Source organism: Cynocephalus volans, chromosome 10, assembly GCF_027409185.1.
Source record: "Cynocephalus volans isolate mCynVol1 chromosome 10, mCynVol1.pri, whole genome shotgun sequence".
Classification (NCBI taxonomy): domain Eukaryota; kingdom Metazoa; phylum Chordata; class Mammalia; order Dermoptera; family Cynocephalidae; genus Cynocephalus; species Cynocephalus volans.
The window spans coordinates 82,947,891-82,967,348 of NC_084469.1; the positions used below are offsets into that span (position 1 = coordinate 82,947,891).

The window sequence follows — 19,458 nt, forward strand, 5'->3', positions numbered from 1 at the left end:
TACCACTGCCATAAAAACCTAAGAAAAATCTAACCCCGCTAGTACAATAAAAATGGCATTCATGAAGAGAAAACAAGCTAACAAAAACACTATCTACAACCTAAGGAACCAACAAACAAAGAAACCAAACAGTAAATCAGAAAGCAAGGTACAAAAGACACCTAAGACAACCAAACAACCAATAAAATGCTAGGAATAAATCAACACCTTTCAATAACAACTCTTAATGTTAAAGGCTTAAATTCCCCAATTAAAAGACACAGACTGGCTGACTGGATCAAAAAGCAGGACCCAACTATATGCTGCCTACAAGAGACCCACCTCACCCATAAAGATTCACACAGACTAAGAGTGAAAGGATGGAAAAAGATTTACCATGCAAACAGAAAAGAAAAACGAGCTGGAGTGGCTATTCTTATATCTGACAAAATAGACTTTAAACTAAAAACCATAAAAAGAGACAATGAGGGACACTACTTAATGATAAAAGGACTGATCCATCAAGAAGACATAACAATCATAAATATGTACGCACCCAATGTTGGAGCAGCCAGATTTATAAAACAAACTCTATTAGACCTAAAGAAGGAAATAGACACTAATACCATAATAGCAGGGGACCTGAACACTCCACTGTCAATATTAGACAGATCATCTAGGCAAAGAATCAGTAGAGAAACACAAGATCTAAACAAGACTCTAGACCAATTGGAATTGGCAGATATCTACAGAACATTCCACCCAACAACCTCAGAATATTCATTCTTCTCATCAGCACATGGATCATTCTCCAGGATAGATCACATATTAGGTCACAAATCAAGTCTCAATAAATTCAAAAAAATTGGAATTATCCCATGTATCTTCTCAGACCACAATGGATTAAAACTAGAAATTAATAACAAACAAAACTCTGGAAACTATACAAACACATGGAAATTAAACAGCATTCTACTTAATGACATATGGGTCCAAGAAGAAATCAAGCAGGAAATCAAAAAGTTTATTGAAACTAATGAAAACAATGATACATCATACCAAAACCTGTGGGATACTGCAAAAGCAGTATTGAGGGGAAAATTTATTGCATTAAATGCTCACTTCAGAAGAATGGAAAGATGGCAAGTGAACAACCTAACACTTCACCTTAAAGAACTAGAAAAACAAGAACAATCCAATCCTAAAGTTAGCAGACGGAAAGAAATCATTAAGATCAGAGCAGAACTGAATGAAATTGAAAACCAAAAAACAATTCAAAAGATCAACGAATCAAAAAGTTGGTTTTTTGAAAAGATAAATAAAATTGACAAACCATTAGCATGGCTAACAAAAAAAAGAAGAGAGAAGACTCAAATAACAAAAATTAGAAATGAAAAAGGCGATATTACAACTGATTCATCTGAAATACAAGGAATCATTCGAGACTACTATAAACAACTATATGCCAACAAATTTGAAAATCTGGAGGAAATGGATAAATTTCTGGACACACACAAGCTCCCAAAACTGAACCGTGAAGACGTAGAAAATTTGAACAGACCAATAACAATAAAGGAGATTGAAGCTGTTATCAGAAGGCTCCCAACAAAGAAAAGCCCAGGACCAGATGGATTCACAGCAGAATTTTACCAAACATTCAAAGAGGAATTGACACCGATTCTTTACAAACTATTCCAAAAGATTGAAACGGACGCAAATCTCCCAAACTCATTCTATGAAGCAAACATCATCCTGATACCAAAACCAGGTAAAGATATAACCAAAAAAGAAAACTACAGGCCGATATCCTTGATGAATATAGATGCAAAAATCCTCACTAAAATACTAGCAAACAGAATACAGCAACACATACGAAAAATTATTCATCACGATCAAGTGGGATTCATCCCAGGGATGCAAGGTTGGTTCAACATACGCAAATCAATTAATGTGATACACCATATTAATAAACTCAAACACAAGGACCATATGATCATCTCTATAGATGCTGAAAAAGCATTTGATAAAGTTCAGCACTCATTCATGACAAAGACCCTCTATAAGTTAGGTATAGAGGGAAAGTATCTCAACATAATTAAAGCCATATATGACAAACCCACTGCCAATATCATCCTGAATGGGGAAAAGCTGAAAGCTTTTCCTTTAAGAACAGGCACTAGACAAGGATGCCCACTCTCACCACTCCTATTCAACATAGTGTTGGAAGTATTAGCCAGAGCAATCAGAGAAGAGAAGCAAATAAAGGGCATCCAGATTGGAAAAGATGAAGTCAAACTGTCCCTGTTTGCAGATGACATGATCCTATATATCGAACAGCCTAAAACCTCTACAAAAAAACTGTTGGAATTGATAAATGATTTCAGCACAGTAGCAGGATACAAAATCAACACACAAAAATCAGTAGCATTTCTTTTCTCCAATAGTGAACATGCAGAAGGAGAAATCAAGAAAGCCTGCCCATTTACAATAGCCACCAAAAAAATAAAATACTTAGGAATTGAGTTAACCAAGGAGGTGAAAAATCTCTATAATGAGAACTACAAACCACTGCTGAGAGAAATTAGAGAGGATACAAGAAGATGGAAAGATATTCCATGCTCTTGGATTGGAAGAATCAACATAGTGAAAATGTCCATACTACCCAAAGTGATATACAAATTCAATGCAATCCCCATCAAAATTCCAAAGACATTTTTCTCAGAAATGGAAAGAACTATCCAGACATTTATATGGAACAATAAAAGACCACGAATAGCCAAAGCAATGCTCAGCAAAAAAAATAAAGCTGGAGGCATAACACTACCTGACTTTAAGCTATACTACAAAGCTATAATAACCAAAACAGTATGGTACTGGCATAAAAACAGACACACTGACCAATGGAATAGAATAGAGAATCCAGAAATCAACCCACACACTTACTGCCATCTGATCTTTGACAAAGGCACCAAGCCTATTCACTGGGGAAGGGACTGCCTCTTCAGCAAGTGGTGCTGGGATAACTGGATATCGATATGCAGGAGAATGAAACTAGATCCATACCTCTCACCGTATACTAAAATCTACTCAAAATGGATTAAGGATTTAAATATACACCCTGAGACAATAAAACTTCTTAAAGAAAACATAGGGGAAACACTTCAGGAAATAGGACTGGGCACAGACTTCATGAATACGACCCCAAAAGCACGGGCAACCAAAGGAAAAATAAACAAATGGGATTATATCAAACTAAAAAGCTTCTGCACAGCAAAAGAAACAATTAAAAGAGTTAAAAGACAACCAACAGAGTGGGAGAAAATATTTGCAAAATATACATCTGACAAAGGATTAATATCCAGAATATATAAGGAACTCAAACAACTTTACAAGAAGAAAACAAGCAACCCAATTAAAAAATGGGCAAAAGAGCTAAGTAGGCATTTCTCTAAGGAAGATATCCAAATGGCCAACAGACATATGAAAAAATGCTCAACATCACTCAGCATCCGGGAAATGCAAATCAAAACCACACTGAGATACCATCTAACCCCAGTTAGGATGGCTAAAATCCAAAAGACTATGAACGATAAATGCTGGCGAGGCTGCGGAGAAAAAGGAACTCTCATACATTGTTGGTGGGACTGCAAAATGGTGCAGCCTCTATGGAAAATGGTATGGAGGTTCCTTAAACAATTGCAAATAGATCTACCATACGACCCAGCCATCCCACTGTTGGGAATATACCCAGAGGAATGGAAATCATCAAGTCGAAGGTATACCTGTTCCCCAATGTTCATCGCAGCACTCTTTACAATAGCCAAGAGTTGGAACCAGCCCAAATGCCCATCATCAGATGAGTGGATACGGAAAATGTGGTACATCTACACAATGGAATACTACTCAGCTATAAAAACGAATGAAATACTGCCATTTGCAACAACATGGATGGACCTTGAGAGAATTATATTAAGTGAAACAAGTCAGGCACAGAAAGAGAAATACCACATGTTCTCACTTATTGGAGGGAGCTAAAAATTAATATATAAATTCACACACACACATACACACATACACACACAAACCGGGGGGGGGGGAGGAAGAAGATATAACAACCACAATTATTTGAAGTTGATACAACAAACAAACAGAAAGGACATTGTTGGGGGGGAGGGGGGGAGGGAGAAGGGAGGGAGGTTTTGGTGATGGGGAGCATTAATCAGCTACAATGTATATCGACAAAATAAAATTTAAAAAAAAAAAATAAAATAAAATAAAAATCAGATAAGAACAAGTGTTGACGAGGATGTAGAGAAATTGGAACCCTCATACATCGCTGGTGGGAAAGCAAAAGATACAGCCACTTTGGAAATAGAAGTTGCTCAAAATGTTAAACATAAGAGTTAGCATATGACCCAGCAATTCCATTCCTAGGAATGTACCCTAGAGAAATGAAAAATATATCAAATAATAATTTGTACATAAAAGTTAACAGCATTGTTCACAAAAGCCAAAAAGTGGAAACAATCCAATATTACCTGATGAATGGATAAATAAAATGTGGTATATACATTCAATGGAATGTCATTCCCCCACAAAAACAAATGAAGTGTTGACATACGCTACAACATGGATAAATTCTGAAAACATGCTAAGTGAAAGAAGCCAGGCACAAAGGGCCACACATTCTATGTAGAGGTGAATGAAATATCCAAATATTCTGCAGGAAGAGAAAGTCGATTAGTGTTTGCCTAGTGCTGGGGGAAAGGGTGAAACAATTAGAGAGAAATGGAGAGTGACTGTTAAAGGGTACAAGATTTATTTATGGGGTAATGAAAATGTTTTAAAATTGTGATGATGGTTGCAAAACTTTACGAATATACTAAAAATCACGGTATTGTAAACTTTAAATAGGTGAAATGCATGTTATGTTAATTGTATCTCAATAAAGCCATTTTAAAAATAATCCATTTGCATTCTCAAGGAAGGAAAGAAGTTTGTTAAGGAGAGAAAAAGTATTTCCTGATACTAAATTCTAAACAGATTTCTGAGATGTTTTTGCGGGGGCGGGGGGAGGAGACACTAACCAGCATGAGGACAATGTCCTCAACTGCTATTTACTTTAAACAAGAAAGCCTTTTTCATGTGGTAGTTCCTTGTGGCAACTTTAGATAAAATCCAAGGATATAAAAAGGAAGGAAATTTAGAGTGTGAGGGAGGGTACTAAGTCAATGGCTCTCTGCTGTCTTGGGGTCTAACACACCTGAAGGATACACATCAGCACCTGAGGTTCACTGTAGCAAGGTTTCTCCATGGGCCTGGAGAGTGATACCCTGGGGAGAGTTGGTGGTGGGTAAAGCACCCTGAAATGTAACTCTGCATAATTTCCTTGGAATGCAAGTTGGCAGCATCTATACAAATTTACTGTAAGCATACTCTCCAACTAGCAATTCCATATCTATTAAGTTACCTTGATTATACTCATACATGTGCAAATTAATTGAATAACAACAACCAAAGAATCCAACTTCTACTAAAGTGAGTTGGCACATCTCTGTATTTTTACCTCACTTAAGTTATGAAATGTACTCATTTCATTCTTGATTTTCAGTTCTACGCTAATCATTTAAAACCACCACTATGCTGAGGTTTGTATAAATGTACCTGTGTATAATATTTACTAAGAAAAAAACCATAGCTCATTTTCCATAGCTTTTTAAGTACTGCTTTCAGACAGTGAATAATTCTGAAACACATAGCATGGAGTAAATGGTCATAAGTTTCTTTGCAGCTTTGGGAATATTTCCTTTTTTTTTGACTGTACCTTTTTTTAAATTTATTTTTATTGAGGCATAATTGATTAAACATACTTGTGAGGTTCAAAGTTGACTACCAATAGTTATATACAATACATGATGATCAAATCAGGATAATTAGCTTATTCATTATTACAATATGTAATCATTGTTTGTGTCCGTTAACCAATTTCTTATTAATTTCTCATTAACCCCTCTCCCCTAACCCCTCAGCTTTGGGAATATTTCTACATTAGATTTCCATTCTGGGGTATCTTCCAGGCACATCTGCAATGTTATCCAATAGACAAAATCACCAAAAGATTTTTTAATAATTCTTAGAGGATCTCTTCAATAATAATTAAAGAAATTGTAATAGCAGAATAACAAGAAAAAGGAGGAAGAGCAGCAGCAGAAGCTAACACAGCCACCGCTGCTTCTGTAGCAGTACCAATAGTTACGTAGTGCTAAGTTCCTGATATTGTTCAAGTATTTCACATATATTAATTCATTAATCCTCACAACAACGAAATCATTTTACAGGTGACAAAATGGAGGCAATGAGTATTTAAGCAACTTGCTCATGGCTAGTATATGGCAGAGCTAAGAGACAGTCTGTTTCCAGAGTCTGGGCTCTTAATCACATACTAATCCTGCTCTTTAAGAGCACTGACATTATACACAACATAGTTGGAAAAGATACCAGGAGGGGGAAACAATAAAAAACCATTTAGACATTGATATGTTATAGTTTTCCTATCCAAATCAGGTTGCACATCACAGATGTTCTTCTCTTTCTCAGAAAAAAAATACTTTTGCAAAATTTAAACCAAATCAATATAGGTTTAATTATACTCATATAGGCAGATATTGACATATAAATTCAAGTTATTAATTTCAGTTTATCTCATGATGCAGGGTTGATTAGTACACTGATATTCTAAATAAGCAGCAAATTATTTCCCTATCCAATTTGTATGATCACTGAGTTGTGAAAAATTTCCACAACCAACAAGCACTTTATATAATTGATGTTTCACTGTCATTCTATAGAAATGAAATTCTATCTTTATTATTTTGTTATTTATAAATGGTGAAAGATAAATTAAGAAATCTTATGTCCTTGGAAAGCATAAATGCTAATCTATTAAAATTGATATGAATCAAATGGTTAGCCAAGTCTTTAAAAAGGTTATTTCTTTTCATTTCCTTCATATTTCTCTCTGTGTACTACACTTCTATATCTCGCTTGATGTTTTAGCTTATACCACGTACTCATCTATAACTCCACAGGCTATATGCTTATTCGTGGCTATACTCCAGCACCCAGCACACAGTAGGCCCTCAACAGACTTACTAAACAAAATAATAAATGGTAGGTTAACAAATATGGAAACACTAATTGCCCTAACATTACAGCAAACGTTTGAACAACACTGGTTTAAACTGCTTGGGGCCCACTTATACACAAATCTTTTTTCAATAAATGTATTGGAAAATGTTTGGTTAGGTATGTCATGAATGCATAACATACCTAAGCAAACAGTTAAGTAGCCTTCCTAATAGTAGGCTACTAGTAGGCTATTAGTAGTTAAGTATTCAACTACTTAACTCCATAGTTACTTAACCACGTAGTTACTTAAGCAGTAACTACTTAAGCCCCCCCAGCTGTGCTTGACCCACAGTGAGCAGTGCTACTTGGGGAGTCAAAAATTTATATGCGAATTTTAGATTATGGGAGGTGGGGGAGGTGTCCCTAACCCCTGCGTTGTTCAAGTGTCAACTGTACTTTAATATCTGAAATGACAAAAGTGAAACTATCCTTAAAAGTTCAAGTTAACAGACACATTTTTCCCCACTGCACTGATTTTTATCATTCAAGAGGCAAAAACAGGACCTCATTGTATCAATTCAGTGACACTGGTTTTCTGGTGAAGAGTAACAGGCCTGAAAGAACTTACACCCAACCAACCAGGCAATATTTAAAATGAAAAGTAAAAGAATTTACAATACAGTACCAAACTTCAAAGATAATAATGTATTTCTATATACAGGGATAGCTATCTTTAAATCTTTAGAACAGAGGGATTAAACTAATCAATATTTGCATTTTTTTTTTTCTGCACAGAAAGGCTTACGAAATACACCCTGGGTTTACATCAAACAATAATTGTCAAGGGTAAAAAAAATATTAAGAAGAATTTTTATTCTTTAGTGAAATGACTACTTAAAGGAAATTAAACAGAGCAAACATATATATTTTTTAAATCATGACACCAAGATTACATAGGACACACTAACATAGGCTCAGCAAATAATTTACATGGTAAAAGAATGTGCTTCAAAGCTTAACTGATTCTCAGCTGCAGTGACACATATTAGTAACACACATATTAGGAAATGAGTCATTTGGAGAAAAAGAAAATTTAGATCCTCAATCTCATACCAAAAATTTCAAACTGCTATGGATCAGTTTTTTACTCAATTGATTAATAAGGATAAACTTTCTAAGAGTAAACGTTAAAAGTCCTGGCAAAAATTAAATAGGAAAACACTAATAGATCTGAGTGTACAAAGATTTTTAAATCTCATTCACCAAAAAACAGCATAAGCAAAATTTAGAGGCCAACAAACTAGGAAAATATCAGAGAAGTTTTACACACTTAATATATAAAACATTCATGTTGACCAATAAGAAAAACCATAAAACCAAAGTTAAGTGGGCAAAACAATTTCATAGACAATTCACAGAATACAATGACTAAGAAATACGTTTTTAATAGTCAGCATGTAAATGAAAACAAGAAGCAATTTAATTCTTATTAGATTTGCAAAGTTTTTGTTTTTAATAAGATTAAATGTTATATTAATTAAACATAATATAAATAATATTAAATGCCATACAGGGTGCAGGTAACACAAGCACCCTGTAAATTCCAGAATAAATGAACAAACTTTATTAGTCATGAAGTGTGTGACCTTGGGTGAGTTGCTAAACTCTTCTGGGATTTAGCTTCCTCACCTATGACACACAGTACCCATCTCATAGAGAAGTTAGGAGGATTACACAGGATATTTGCAAAAGGCAGAGCACAGAATGTGACAAGCTTTAAGGTAGGTATTATTAGCAGTGTTCCTGGGAAACAGTGGAACAATATGTATGAAGAGCCTTCTCAGACTCTGGGCATTATTGCTTTCATATTCAATTTTACTAATATATTTGGGGATGAGATGATAATTTTTTACACAAAGTTTCTAGCCCTAGCAGCAATTCAATGAAAACATTTTAGTTTTAAGAAAGCCAGTTATTTATACAATAAGCTAAAGAGAGAAAATCTTCATAGGCAAAGCCTTTAAAGTAATACTACATGTGCTCTCAAGATGTTTGTAATGCCTGCTGCACAGAAATCCCACTTTAGGTTGCTAGCAATCACATGGATACCACAGAACAAGATAAAGAAAGTGCTCAGAAATCGATGCTTTTCTATTTGAGGTTTCATAAAGTGTAACAGCTGGGAAATCTCTTAGCTGTCACGATGTACAAATATATCTGTACACACTTATCTATTCATTTTATCTTTAACTGATCTGTAACAAAACTCTGTACTATATTGAACAAAGAGTCAACAGTATTTGAACAGTTTATGTCCTCATCCACACTAGGAGGCACTCGATCAATAACTTCAAAAAGAATTAGATTCCCAGGCTTAATCAGTGGCTTTCACTTTTGGGGTCAACTGGGCAAATGAATGAAATCAAATGCAAATGGACTTACCTGAGTTAAAAACACTGGAATTAGGAGTAGTCTATAACAATAATTAAGCTGCCCTCAGGGAAAGATAAATATTTCCTACAGCTCTTTCTAAAGAACTACTGGATATTGCAGTGACTATCAAAGAGTAGGCATCTACAAATAGAAGTTGAATCAATGAGTAGATAGGTGGTTAAGTAGCAACTGCAGAAGCATTTTATTCTTGTGACGAGTTTTGTGGCTATGGGGGTACCTGCAAGGAAGGCCCATGAGCATCCCGAGGTGCCTGTTTGACAAGAGCTATGAAACATATTCACATATACTATCTCCTAAATGGTAGCTAAGAGAGGGAGGCTGAGGAGAAGAAAGGACAGGAAGTAGAAGAACCGTATATTTCTGTCCCACAGTAAATGCTTTGTGTATATAGGTTTCTCCTCATCAGTTAATCCTTGGAACATAAAAATAAAGAAACTGATGTTCCTGGAAGTTAAGAAAATTCTTTAAGTCATACAGATAGAAAGTGTTAGAACTTGTATTCAAATCCTGAACTATCTGATTCCTGAGCTCCAGATCCCCAAACCCCTGATCTTTCCACTAACCGCACGGGAAAAACATAATGAAGAAAAGGAAAAAAGGAAGAGATACTAAGGAAGGAGAAAGTGGAGGGGAAAGATAATGTCAGAGAAATAATCTATATCATATGCTACAAGTTTGCTGGGGATTAATAATCATTTAAAATATCATTTTTATAGGAAAATAAATTGGGTTCTAAACAACTTACTAAAGCACTTTAGAAACCAAAAAAACTAAGTTGGGAACTTATACATATGTACACACAACACTTTGCATAAAGTACTTCTATATCTATTTTATCACATTAAATGGATCTTATTAATGCTCCAAGGTAATTAAACAATACCCATTACAAAATGAAAAAGATCCTTCATGAAATTCAAGAAAATTTTCGTCCTTCTAAATATTTTGAAAGTTTGTGTGTATTGGAGAGAAAGTCATAGTTAATTAAAATTGCTCAATAATTCAATAATTGCCCATGTCTTGTTTTAACCCTTGATGTTTACTAGTGTTTTCAAAATATCAACCCTAAAAAAAATTCTCCTATTCAGCTGCCTCAAGTTACATACTATGGCCCAGTAGTATGATGTGTTTGGGGCGTCTGGCAGCTTCTGATGTTTGAACATTGTTGGTCACATATGTCTAGAGCTCACAGAATTGCTGGACCTACAGTTTGGAGAGCTAAAATACAGTAATTGTTTTTACAGTAATAGCTGTAGCCCTACAAGGAGCTATGGTTCCCTTAGGAAAGCACTGATGATAAGGAGAGGCCAAGAGTAGAAATTTGAGGAATTCCTATATTTAATAGGCCTGCACATATAGTCTTCTTTATTAGTATTTCTAATGAGGGCGGGGAGAGGGGAATGTACATCTATAATAATGTACAAACCAATCGTCTTAACTTGGGTTTTTCTTAATGTGCATCATGTAGGATAGATTTATATATGTGTGTGTGTGTGTGTGTGTATATATATATAAACTCCTGTACCTGTTAAGCACTGGCAATAACATTTCTATTTTATTAACAAGCCAAATACAAACAATGAAAGCAAGAATTCTGTCTTCAACAGTACTGCCTTTGTCAGCTGTATGTTTTTAGTCTTAATTTAAAGGTTGCAGAAGCTAAACAGTTCTCCACTTTCTGATTCTGTGTGTTGCTATTTTAAGACCAATCTCTTTCACTATTGCTGTGATGTTCTAGGCTATATTTGGAGTAAACTTGAAAATGCAAAAAAAAAAAAAAAAGTTACATACTATGTAAAGTCCTAATTTTTAGTGTTTAGGATTTTACAGTAGTACCTGAATAAATGTCATTACTGTGAATGTCTGATGTACAAGGTATGAAAACTTAGTTGCATATATGTTATTGAAAAGACAAGCTGAAGTCTAGAAGTCAGATTTTTTTTTAAGTGAAACAACTGATATCTTAGTTTCTCATTTATAAATATATTGAATAAGAACATATATTAATGTTAATGGTTTGGGGGGAGTTTTAGAGTAAAGTAATCATTAACTTTGTTATATTTCTTTAGTTCCAAATTTCAAAAAAAAAGATCTCAATCCAAAGATCATGATTTTCAAGTGACTTTTTATGTGATAAATACTTTTAAGGTTATTTATTTTTGCAAAGAGCTCAGAAAGGTATTCTGCTTTCTATAGATTGATCTTACATGGAAAGTTTCTAAACTTTCATACTTGATTGAATAGCAGCTGAAGATATAACTAACAATCAGTTTATTCGAAGACGAGCCAAATATTATATCTTAAAATAGATCTTATGTGGTTTAAAATAAGCATGTTTTTAATTTATATGCCTCTTGTATAGCAAATATTGATTTATAAGGGCTAAATTTTCTTTAAAAAAAAAGAAAAAAATACTGTAAATAATTAACTATTTTCTAAGAACATAGTGGGGAGTTCAGGCCTTGCTTCAGGAAACGTTTTTTTTTTTTCCTCTAACAATGGAATAGAAGTCACATAGTTTTGCTGAATAATTATTCACTTAGGCATACATAAAGTAGAACATTCATATTAGATTTCACTGGGATACATACTGGCCAGAATTAGTGAAAGTCATATATTACAGAATATTTTTTAAAGATTCACTGTTCTACTATTTTCATGTAAAAATAGTAACTCCAATTAACTGCTGCAAAAATGTTGTCAAACAGATATTGAAGTGGGGCTCCTTCAACAAATAAGCAAGACTTTGTAAATGTGGTGTCTGAAATCTTAAAGAAAATCCATAGACACTTTATGGTTCTTAGAGGAAGTACAGGACAGTTAAGAGCAACTAAATGATTTAATCTTTTGAGATCTTATTCATCTTAACCTATGAATTGTTAACCAGATAACATACAGGTAGGCTGGAATGCTAATGAATACACAACATTTTTTTTTTTAACAGGAAGTAAGTATGTGCTTTCACAGTATGCAATGTTCCTTTTGCATGCTGTCTACTGCCTGTTTGGAAGCTCAGCAGGGAAAAGAGAAACTGAGCACTTCTTTTAAGGTAGCCCCGCAGTATTTCTTCTTTTTGGCCATGAAACAGAAATGGAGGCATGACCTGTACTATTTCTGTTCACTCTGGTCTTAACATGAGAAAATGCTCTCTACATTTAACACATTTATTTTGGAAGATCTAATGCTTTTTTACTGACTGATACTGTTTTCAATCTTTTTCTTCTTTTAAAGCTCAATTTGCTTATGTAGAGTGTAGTCAATTCTGCATTCCCAATTCATTAGCCTTGTCAACTTTATCCAAAGACTTTGTTCAAACAGCACCTCTCTAGATGTACCAACCCCAGGCTGGATATACAGCAAAATGCAAGAAGGTTTACACCTCAAATCCTAAATAACAGGTGTCAGTTTGCAGCCTCAGAATCACAGAAAAATTCTATGATACTCATTTACAGTTTCCTAGTATATAGAAATTTATGATTCTAATGTTAAAATTATTGTCCTTATACAGGTTAACTACTCTACTAAAATATGTTTGATTTAGATGTGAGTATCAACAAAGCTTTTTTTTTATTTATGCTACTGAGAGGGAAATAACATTCTTACCAGAGATAACCTTTCCAACTTGATTCTAAGAAAACTACTTCATGTATATATTTTTTCCCTTTGGAAAATCTAAAAGTGAACCCTGTATAAATAATACCAATTCCTTGTCAAAAAGCTGCTCCCTTAAAGGAAGAAAATTGTTCTACATTCCTAAATGAGCATTAAGTATATATATATATATATATATATATATATATATATATATATATATACAGGGACCCAGAAAATATAGTTAGAAAAGGAGCAGACTGAAAACAGCATTAACTTAATTTTCTCTTCTTTGTTTAGCTTCTGTCTGCTCTTAGATGTCATTTCTGTAAAGCTCAAATTGGAAATCTGGACTTTGAAATATTCTTTCCTGATGGAATGTAAAAAAAATAAAAAATGAAAAGCAAAGACAATTACTTTTACAGCACAAACAAATTTATCAGCATTTATGCAGTAATGCTAGAAACAACAGAGACAATAACAGTATTTCAAATAGTAAGCAGTTCTTTCAGTGCAGGTATAGCATTTACAATTAGCCTATTTCATAATTTGTTTGACATAAAGGAATTCTGATTCTAAAATGATAGCCCTTTTGATGGAAATACTAATAACATCTGAAATTTTAGCAAGGAATGGTGTAGGAAGACACATAGTACGTTTTTGCATTTATTAAATTTGCCTTCATTTCAATGTATCCAAAAGTACTTTGATTCAGCTAAAGTTATAGGAGAAGATGAAACATAATTATTAAAAGAATTATGAATAACGGTCCCATTAAGCCTCCAGATAAGGGAGAAAATTGCCAATATGTATTTATTGGAAAGAAGAGAACTTTGCGATGACCAATTCCTTTTGGAAGTGATGGTCATACTAAAGCTATGACCAAGCATGACTGTTTTATTAAATCAGAATTTTTATTTTATCATATAAAAGCAACTCAAAGTTCCCATAGCCCTTTGCTAGAAACCTATTTACTAAGCTGAATGCTGCCCCCTAAATGATTGTAATGGTACCTGTACATACCTGACTTTCTTCCCAGAAACTGTCCATCATCATTCATACCTTTCATCATACCTTTACATACTAAGAAATCCTCCCCAAATCCTAGAAAAATGTCAGCAAAGATATACTTATTTTTAATGGCTTGATAACAAGGGGGGAAAAAGGTTCCCAATCTTCTCCACTTACCCAGGAGTTTTGCGATGATATAAAGGGCTTGTCCCCAAAGAAATAGTTTTCCATCACGGCCACAGTTGCTAGGAAATCGCTTTTGACTACCAGGGTTTCTTTTTTCATATTCTACAAAGTCAGCTGGCACATAATAGTACTTTGGTACAACAGGATATCCTATGGAGTTTAAAAATATGTATTTAAAATATAACAAATCAATGTCCTCCTCCAAGTTTCCTTTCAAGAAACTGCAATGATTAGGAAGCAGGGAGAGAGAAAGGTTGTACAGGATGCAACAGATTTCATAAGCTATGGAACACTGGATATTCTGGTTCCTTTCAGATATAGCCAGGGAAAACATAGAGAAAAGCTTCTTGATTTTAAAAGAGTAATTCGACAGCATATTGTTATGCTTTATCCAACAATGTGTACATAATCTCCTTTAACAACATTCAATTTTAACACCTTTAAATGAATCAACAAACATACAATATGTAAATATTTAGAGCCATAGAGGAAGCTATTTTTAATAGGATTTGTTGGTGGAAGCTTCACAAATGAGATAGTGTATAATCTTAAATGAAGAATTATAACCCTGAGCCATTGCTCAGAGCAAAGAAAACCCCATTTAAGCATTAAGCCCATTATCTACCATTTAATATGACTGAAGAGAAAAAAATCCATCTTCCCCTGTGATCAACTTATTTAAAAATATTCCTTGGGCAACTAAAATTACTATTTAAAGAGTAGGATCTTTGTGGATGATATTAAGGGAAAAAACCAGCCTTCTAGTAGAGTGTTGCAGAAGACTTTTTGCAACATCAGACCACAATAAACTTAATTTTCCTAATTGCACAGATTTCCCTAAAATTTTGCTTCCTTCTTTATCCATCAATCAATAAGGATACTTGCATGTAAAATCAATAAAAAGGCCTATGACATACAGAGAATACTTTGAACATCACTCTCTGAGCATGATGAAGCCTAAAGCAGGGTATATTAAACTACCACCTCGATGCATCAATGATCTCCACTGAATACTAAAAGATCTGATTCAAGGATTTCAAGCATTACATTCATTACAAAATGTATTACATTAATCATATTGGACGAATGATTATTTAGGGCATAAAGATAAAAATAACTTTTTTAAAAATATTTATTTGGAATTCAATGTTTATCCATCAACATTTCACTTTTAATATTACAAGCATTTTAAAGGATGCACACATAATATAAAGTATTTACTCTGAGATATTTGTGGAAACCGCAATGACTAACACAAACTTCACATGAGATACAAATGTGGCCCAGTGCTGTGACTGCCTGTTTGTGCATCATGTCCATAAGATCATCCATTTTTTTTACCGACACACCATAATTTTTAACTTCCATATAAATATGTTTTCAAAGCTGTTCATTCATGAGCATATACTCTTATTCTATTACTACTTTCAAGCCACAAACACATCTAGAACATCTCCTTAGGAATTCCTTTGAAAATTAGTATTCCAGTTATATAGAAAAGTCAGATAGGTTCTTTCACGGTCTCTGTTGGTATTTGATTGAAATCAATATACCCTTATTCATAAGACTGGGTATTTTGATAATTTGCTAATATATTAAGTCCATCCTCAAGGGATGACATTTTAGCACCACCACAGACATTCAAAATACCTAGAGGCTTAGAAGAGTTCTAAAGAGGAGGCCAGAATGTTCTTGGCAATGCTAATGCCTTTAGACAAGGGTAGAGCTTCTCCAGATATCCCTCTGGAATAGGAAAGCAGCCTTTGCCTGACTACAGCATTTTTGGTGAACTGGATATAAAAGTCACTTTATATTATTGTCACACTATATAGAGTAAAGGAGTTACACAATAAGTAACAAACAAAGAAATCTGGTAAACTACTTCAGAATTACTATAGCCATGACCACCTAAATTCATGTCTACCCTTAACTCCCCTAATAAACTCCTTTTATAAAAACACATTTATTAAAATAAATTAATAAAGATTATACTTTCATTTGTGGCCCCATTCATTTTTTCAATTTATTCTAAACTGTTGTGTTTTAAAAGAATTCATTTATACGTTTCAAAGGAACATTAAGGAAATGTTGGTAGAAAGAATTTCTTGAAAAAACTATACCTTCTGTAGTCTGATGAAGTACTGGAGTTAAAAGATCCTGATATTCCTTTACTTGTTTGGGATTGCCTCTAAAAACTCCTAAAATGTAAAATATAAAATCCAATAGCAGCTGAGCTCAATAAGCATCACAAAAAGTTTACCTTAGAAAAATCTATTGGCCCATTTATAATTATTTTGGTAATTTTCTATGTGAATAAAAATAAAATTGAAAAAAGTAATGCAAATATGTGTGATATTTTCCAAAAAAATTGATTTTAGAATGTCACATTAGCCTTTAGAATTGAAAACTGAATTTTAAGTGAAATTTCTTTAAGTATAAATGTTATAGATATTTACAGTGTCATAGATTATAGTATTCATGATTTCTGCTAATATTTTTCTTTGAAAATATAAATAATATATTACTGTCATTTAAAAAGTACTTCCAAGTATTTTTTAAAAATTCTTTAAATGATTTAACATTCACTCAGAAAGCCAAAGAACAGCATATAAAAATATAGAGCAGTTAACATCACTGAAATGCAGTCAATTTTTCTAGCAGAAAGGAGTCATATTTCATTTCTGATCTTCTTTAAATCACTTATATCCTATACCTTAAATTTCAGGAAAAAGCTCACTTACCATCAATCATCATATAAAGGAAAAATATGGGAAATTCACATTCAATGCCATCAAATAGCTAAAACAGAAAATAAAACATTAAATTTTCACTAACAATTAAATTAGAATAACTATAGTGAGGCTATACGTACAAAATTTATTAACAGTAATGACTTATAGTTGGACTGATTTTATAAGTAGTTTCATTGTTCTTTTAAAAAAAATTTTTTCTCGAGACTTTTATTATTCAAAAGCTCATTCATTCAAACCTTCAAACAGCAGTCATTCAATAAGTATTTACAGAGTACTTACTGGCACCAACCAGAGAGCTATGGAGACAAAAGACAGAGAACCTGCCCTCAGGTGCTCACAGCCTAGTGGGAGGCCAGCATACAAATAAACAACTGCAGTGCAGTACAAAATGTCTATACATGATGTATCAGGAACATAAGGAATGAAAGACTTGAGTCTGCTTTGAGAGTCAGGGAAGGGTTTATAAAAATGGTTAATGCCATGGACTTCATTAAAGAGATGAGCTAAGGGAACTCCACTGCCAGCAATTCAGTATTTCTGGAATAAACAAGGAAGAAGCAGTGAAGCCCACTGGGTGGGCCAGGCCAGCCAGATCAGGAAGGGCCTTGGATGTCATGCTAAGAGACTGAGACTTTGATCTAGAAATAATAGGGAACCACTGGTGAATATAAAGCAGGACCAGATTTATTCACTAGCTTTACTTGCTAGACTGGGTAGTTGGCAGTATTAAAGAAAGTTGCAGGGCAAGAAATAAGGAGACCAGCTAGAAGGCTGCTGGATCAATCCAAAGAGAAAAGATGATAGCCTACATGGAGGTTTCTCAACTTCAGAACTATTGACATTTTGGGCCAAATAATTCCTTGTTGTAGGGGCTATCCTGTGAAGTTTAGGATATTTACTAGCATCTTTGGCCTCTACCTTCCACATGTCAGTAGCACCCACCAAGTTGTGATAACCAAAAGTGTCTGCAGACATTGTCAAATGTCCCTAGGGGGCAAAATCACCCCAGGTTATGAACTACTAGCCTAAACCATGGAGTAACAGAGAGGAAGGCATAGAATTTTAAAGAGGCTAAATCTGCCAGACTAAGGTGATTGAATGATAAGGCAGAGCCTAGAATAACTCTTCAGGTTTGGAGCTTGGGCAGAGGAGTAGAAGTTGAAGTAGACTGTAGGACATCTAAATGAGGATGTCCAAAAGGCAGCTGAGTACATGGGTAGGGCACTCAGGGGAGAGGTATGAGGCAGGGATAGAGATCTGGGATTTATAGCAATAGCTAAAGCTGTGAGAGCACAGGTAGAACGAAAAGAGAATAGAGCTGAAGATGCACCCCAGGAGAAGAGCAATGTTAAGATGAGGAAGAAGAAGGGAACCTGAAAAGGAAACTAAGGTCAGAGAGAGAAATAGAGAACAAGGAAGAGAACGGAGTCATAGCAAATGAAGGAGAATGTTCTAAGAAACAGGATTCAGTTAAAACACTCAAATGCCAAGAAGTTCTGTGAAATAAGATCAGAAAAGTATCCACTATGGCCTAAAGACCTAAGCTGACTAAAGCCAGCAAAGCTACTGGGGAGAGCTGGGGAGAAGAGTCAGCATGAGGCAAACAAGAAGAGATACCAAGTACAGACCATGCTTTTCAGAAGAGTGGCTACAAAGAGAAAAGATAGCAGGCAGACAGAGAGAAGGGGTTGATGGAGGGTTTTTGTTTTTAAAATGATGAACATCACCGTGTTTACGCTGAGGAAAAGAAGCTGAATTAAGTTGGGGGAACAAGACAGAGGGAAAGCAGAAGTGGGGAAGATGATAAGAAAAAAGAGAGATGAACATTCTTCTATCAGGGAAGAAAACAAACTCTCAACAAGAGTCCCAAGAAAGTAAAAGGAAACAGAATGAGGTGTACATAAGTAAGTAGGGCTAGCCTGAGAAAGTAGAACAAATAGCACCTTCTGTGAGACAAGAGAGATGAAGGTAAGTATGGATGAAGGAAAGAGGCACCGGAGGAGGCCATACAGAAATGAAAGGCTGTCAAGTACGAAATAAGAAATCAAGTCTGGGAACTTGAGTATAAATGGGAAAAAGCTAGAGAAGCCTTCAAGGGGAGTTCCTGGCAGGGTCACACAACAGGACTGACAAGAAACGAAAGCAGTGATGAGGACTGAACCAAGATGGATGTCTTGAATTTGGGGTGGCACCTGTCCATAGTATTTGTGGATTTCCTTGGGGTGCTCAGCAGCAGAGGCAGAAGTAGAGAAAGTCTGCTACACTGATCCAAAGTTGAAAGGTGATGGTTGCAGGTGGTCCAATTCAAATGTAAGTGCTGTAAATTGGCTCAAGAAATATATTAAATAGGAAAGAA

The 19,458-nt window shown here is 34.6% G+C and overlaps 1 protein-coding gene across 4 annotated transcripts in view; it reads right to left on the reverse strand.

The window, feature by feature from the left end:
* PHKB (phosphorylase kinase regulatory subunit beta) overlaps positions 1 to 19,458 on the reverse strand; it is a 217,241-nt gene that overhangs the window by 83,488 nt on the left and 114,295 nt on the right. For all 4 annotated transcript variants that reach the window (XM_063110493.1, XM_063110492.1, XM_063110494.1 and 1 more), the window contains 3 exons: positions 17,091 to 17,148; positions 16,470 to 16,547; positions 14,341 to 14,499 (listed from right to left, as the gene is read on the reverse strand). In XM_063110493.1, coding sequence (XP_062966563.1) covers positions 14,341 to 14,499; positions 16,470 to 16,547; positions 17,091 to 17,148 — 295 coding nt within the window. The remainder of the gene's footprint in view (positions 1 to 14,340; positions 14,500 to 16,469; positions 16,548 to 17,090; positions 17,149 to 19,458) is intronic.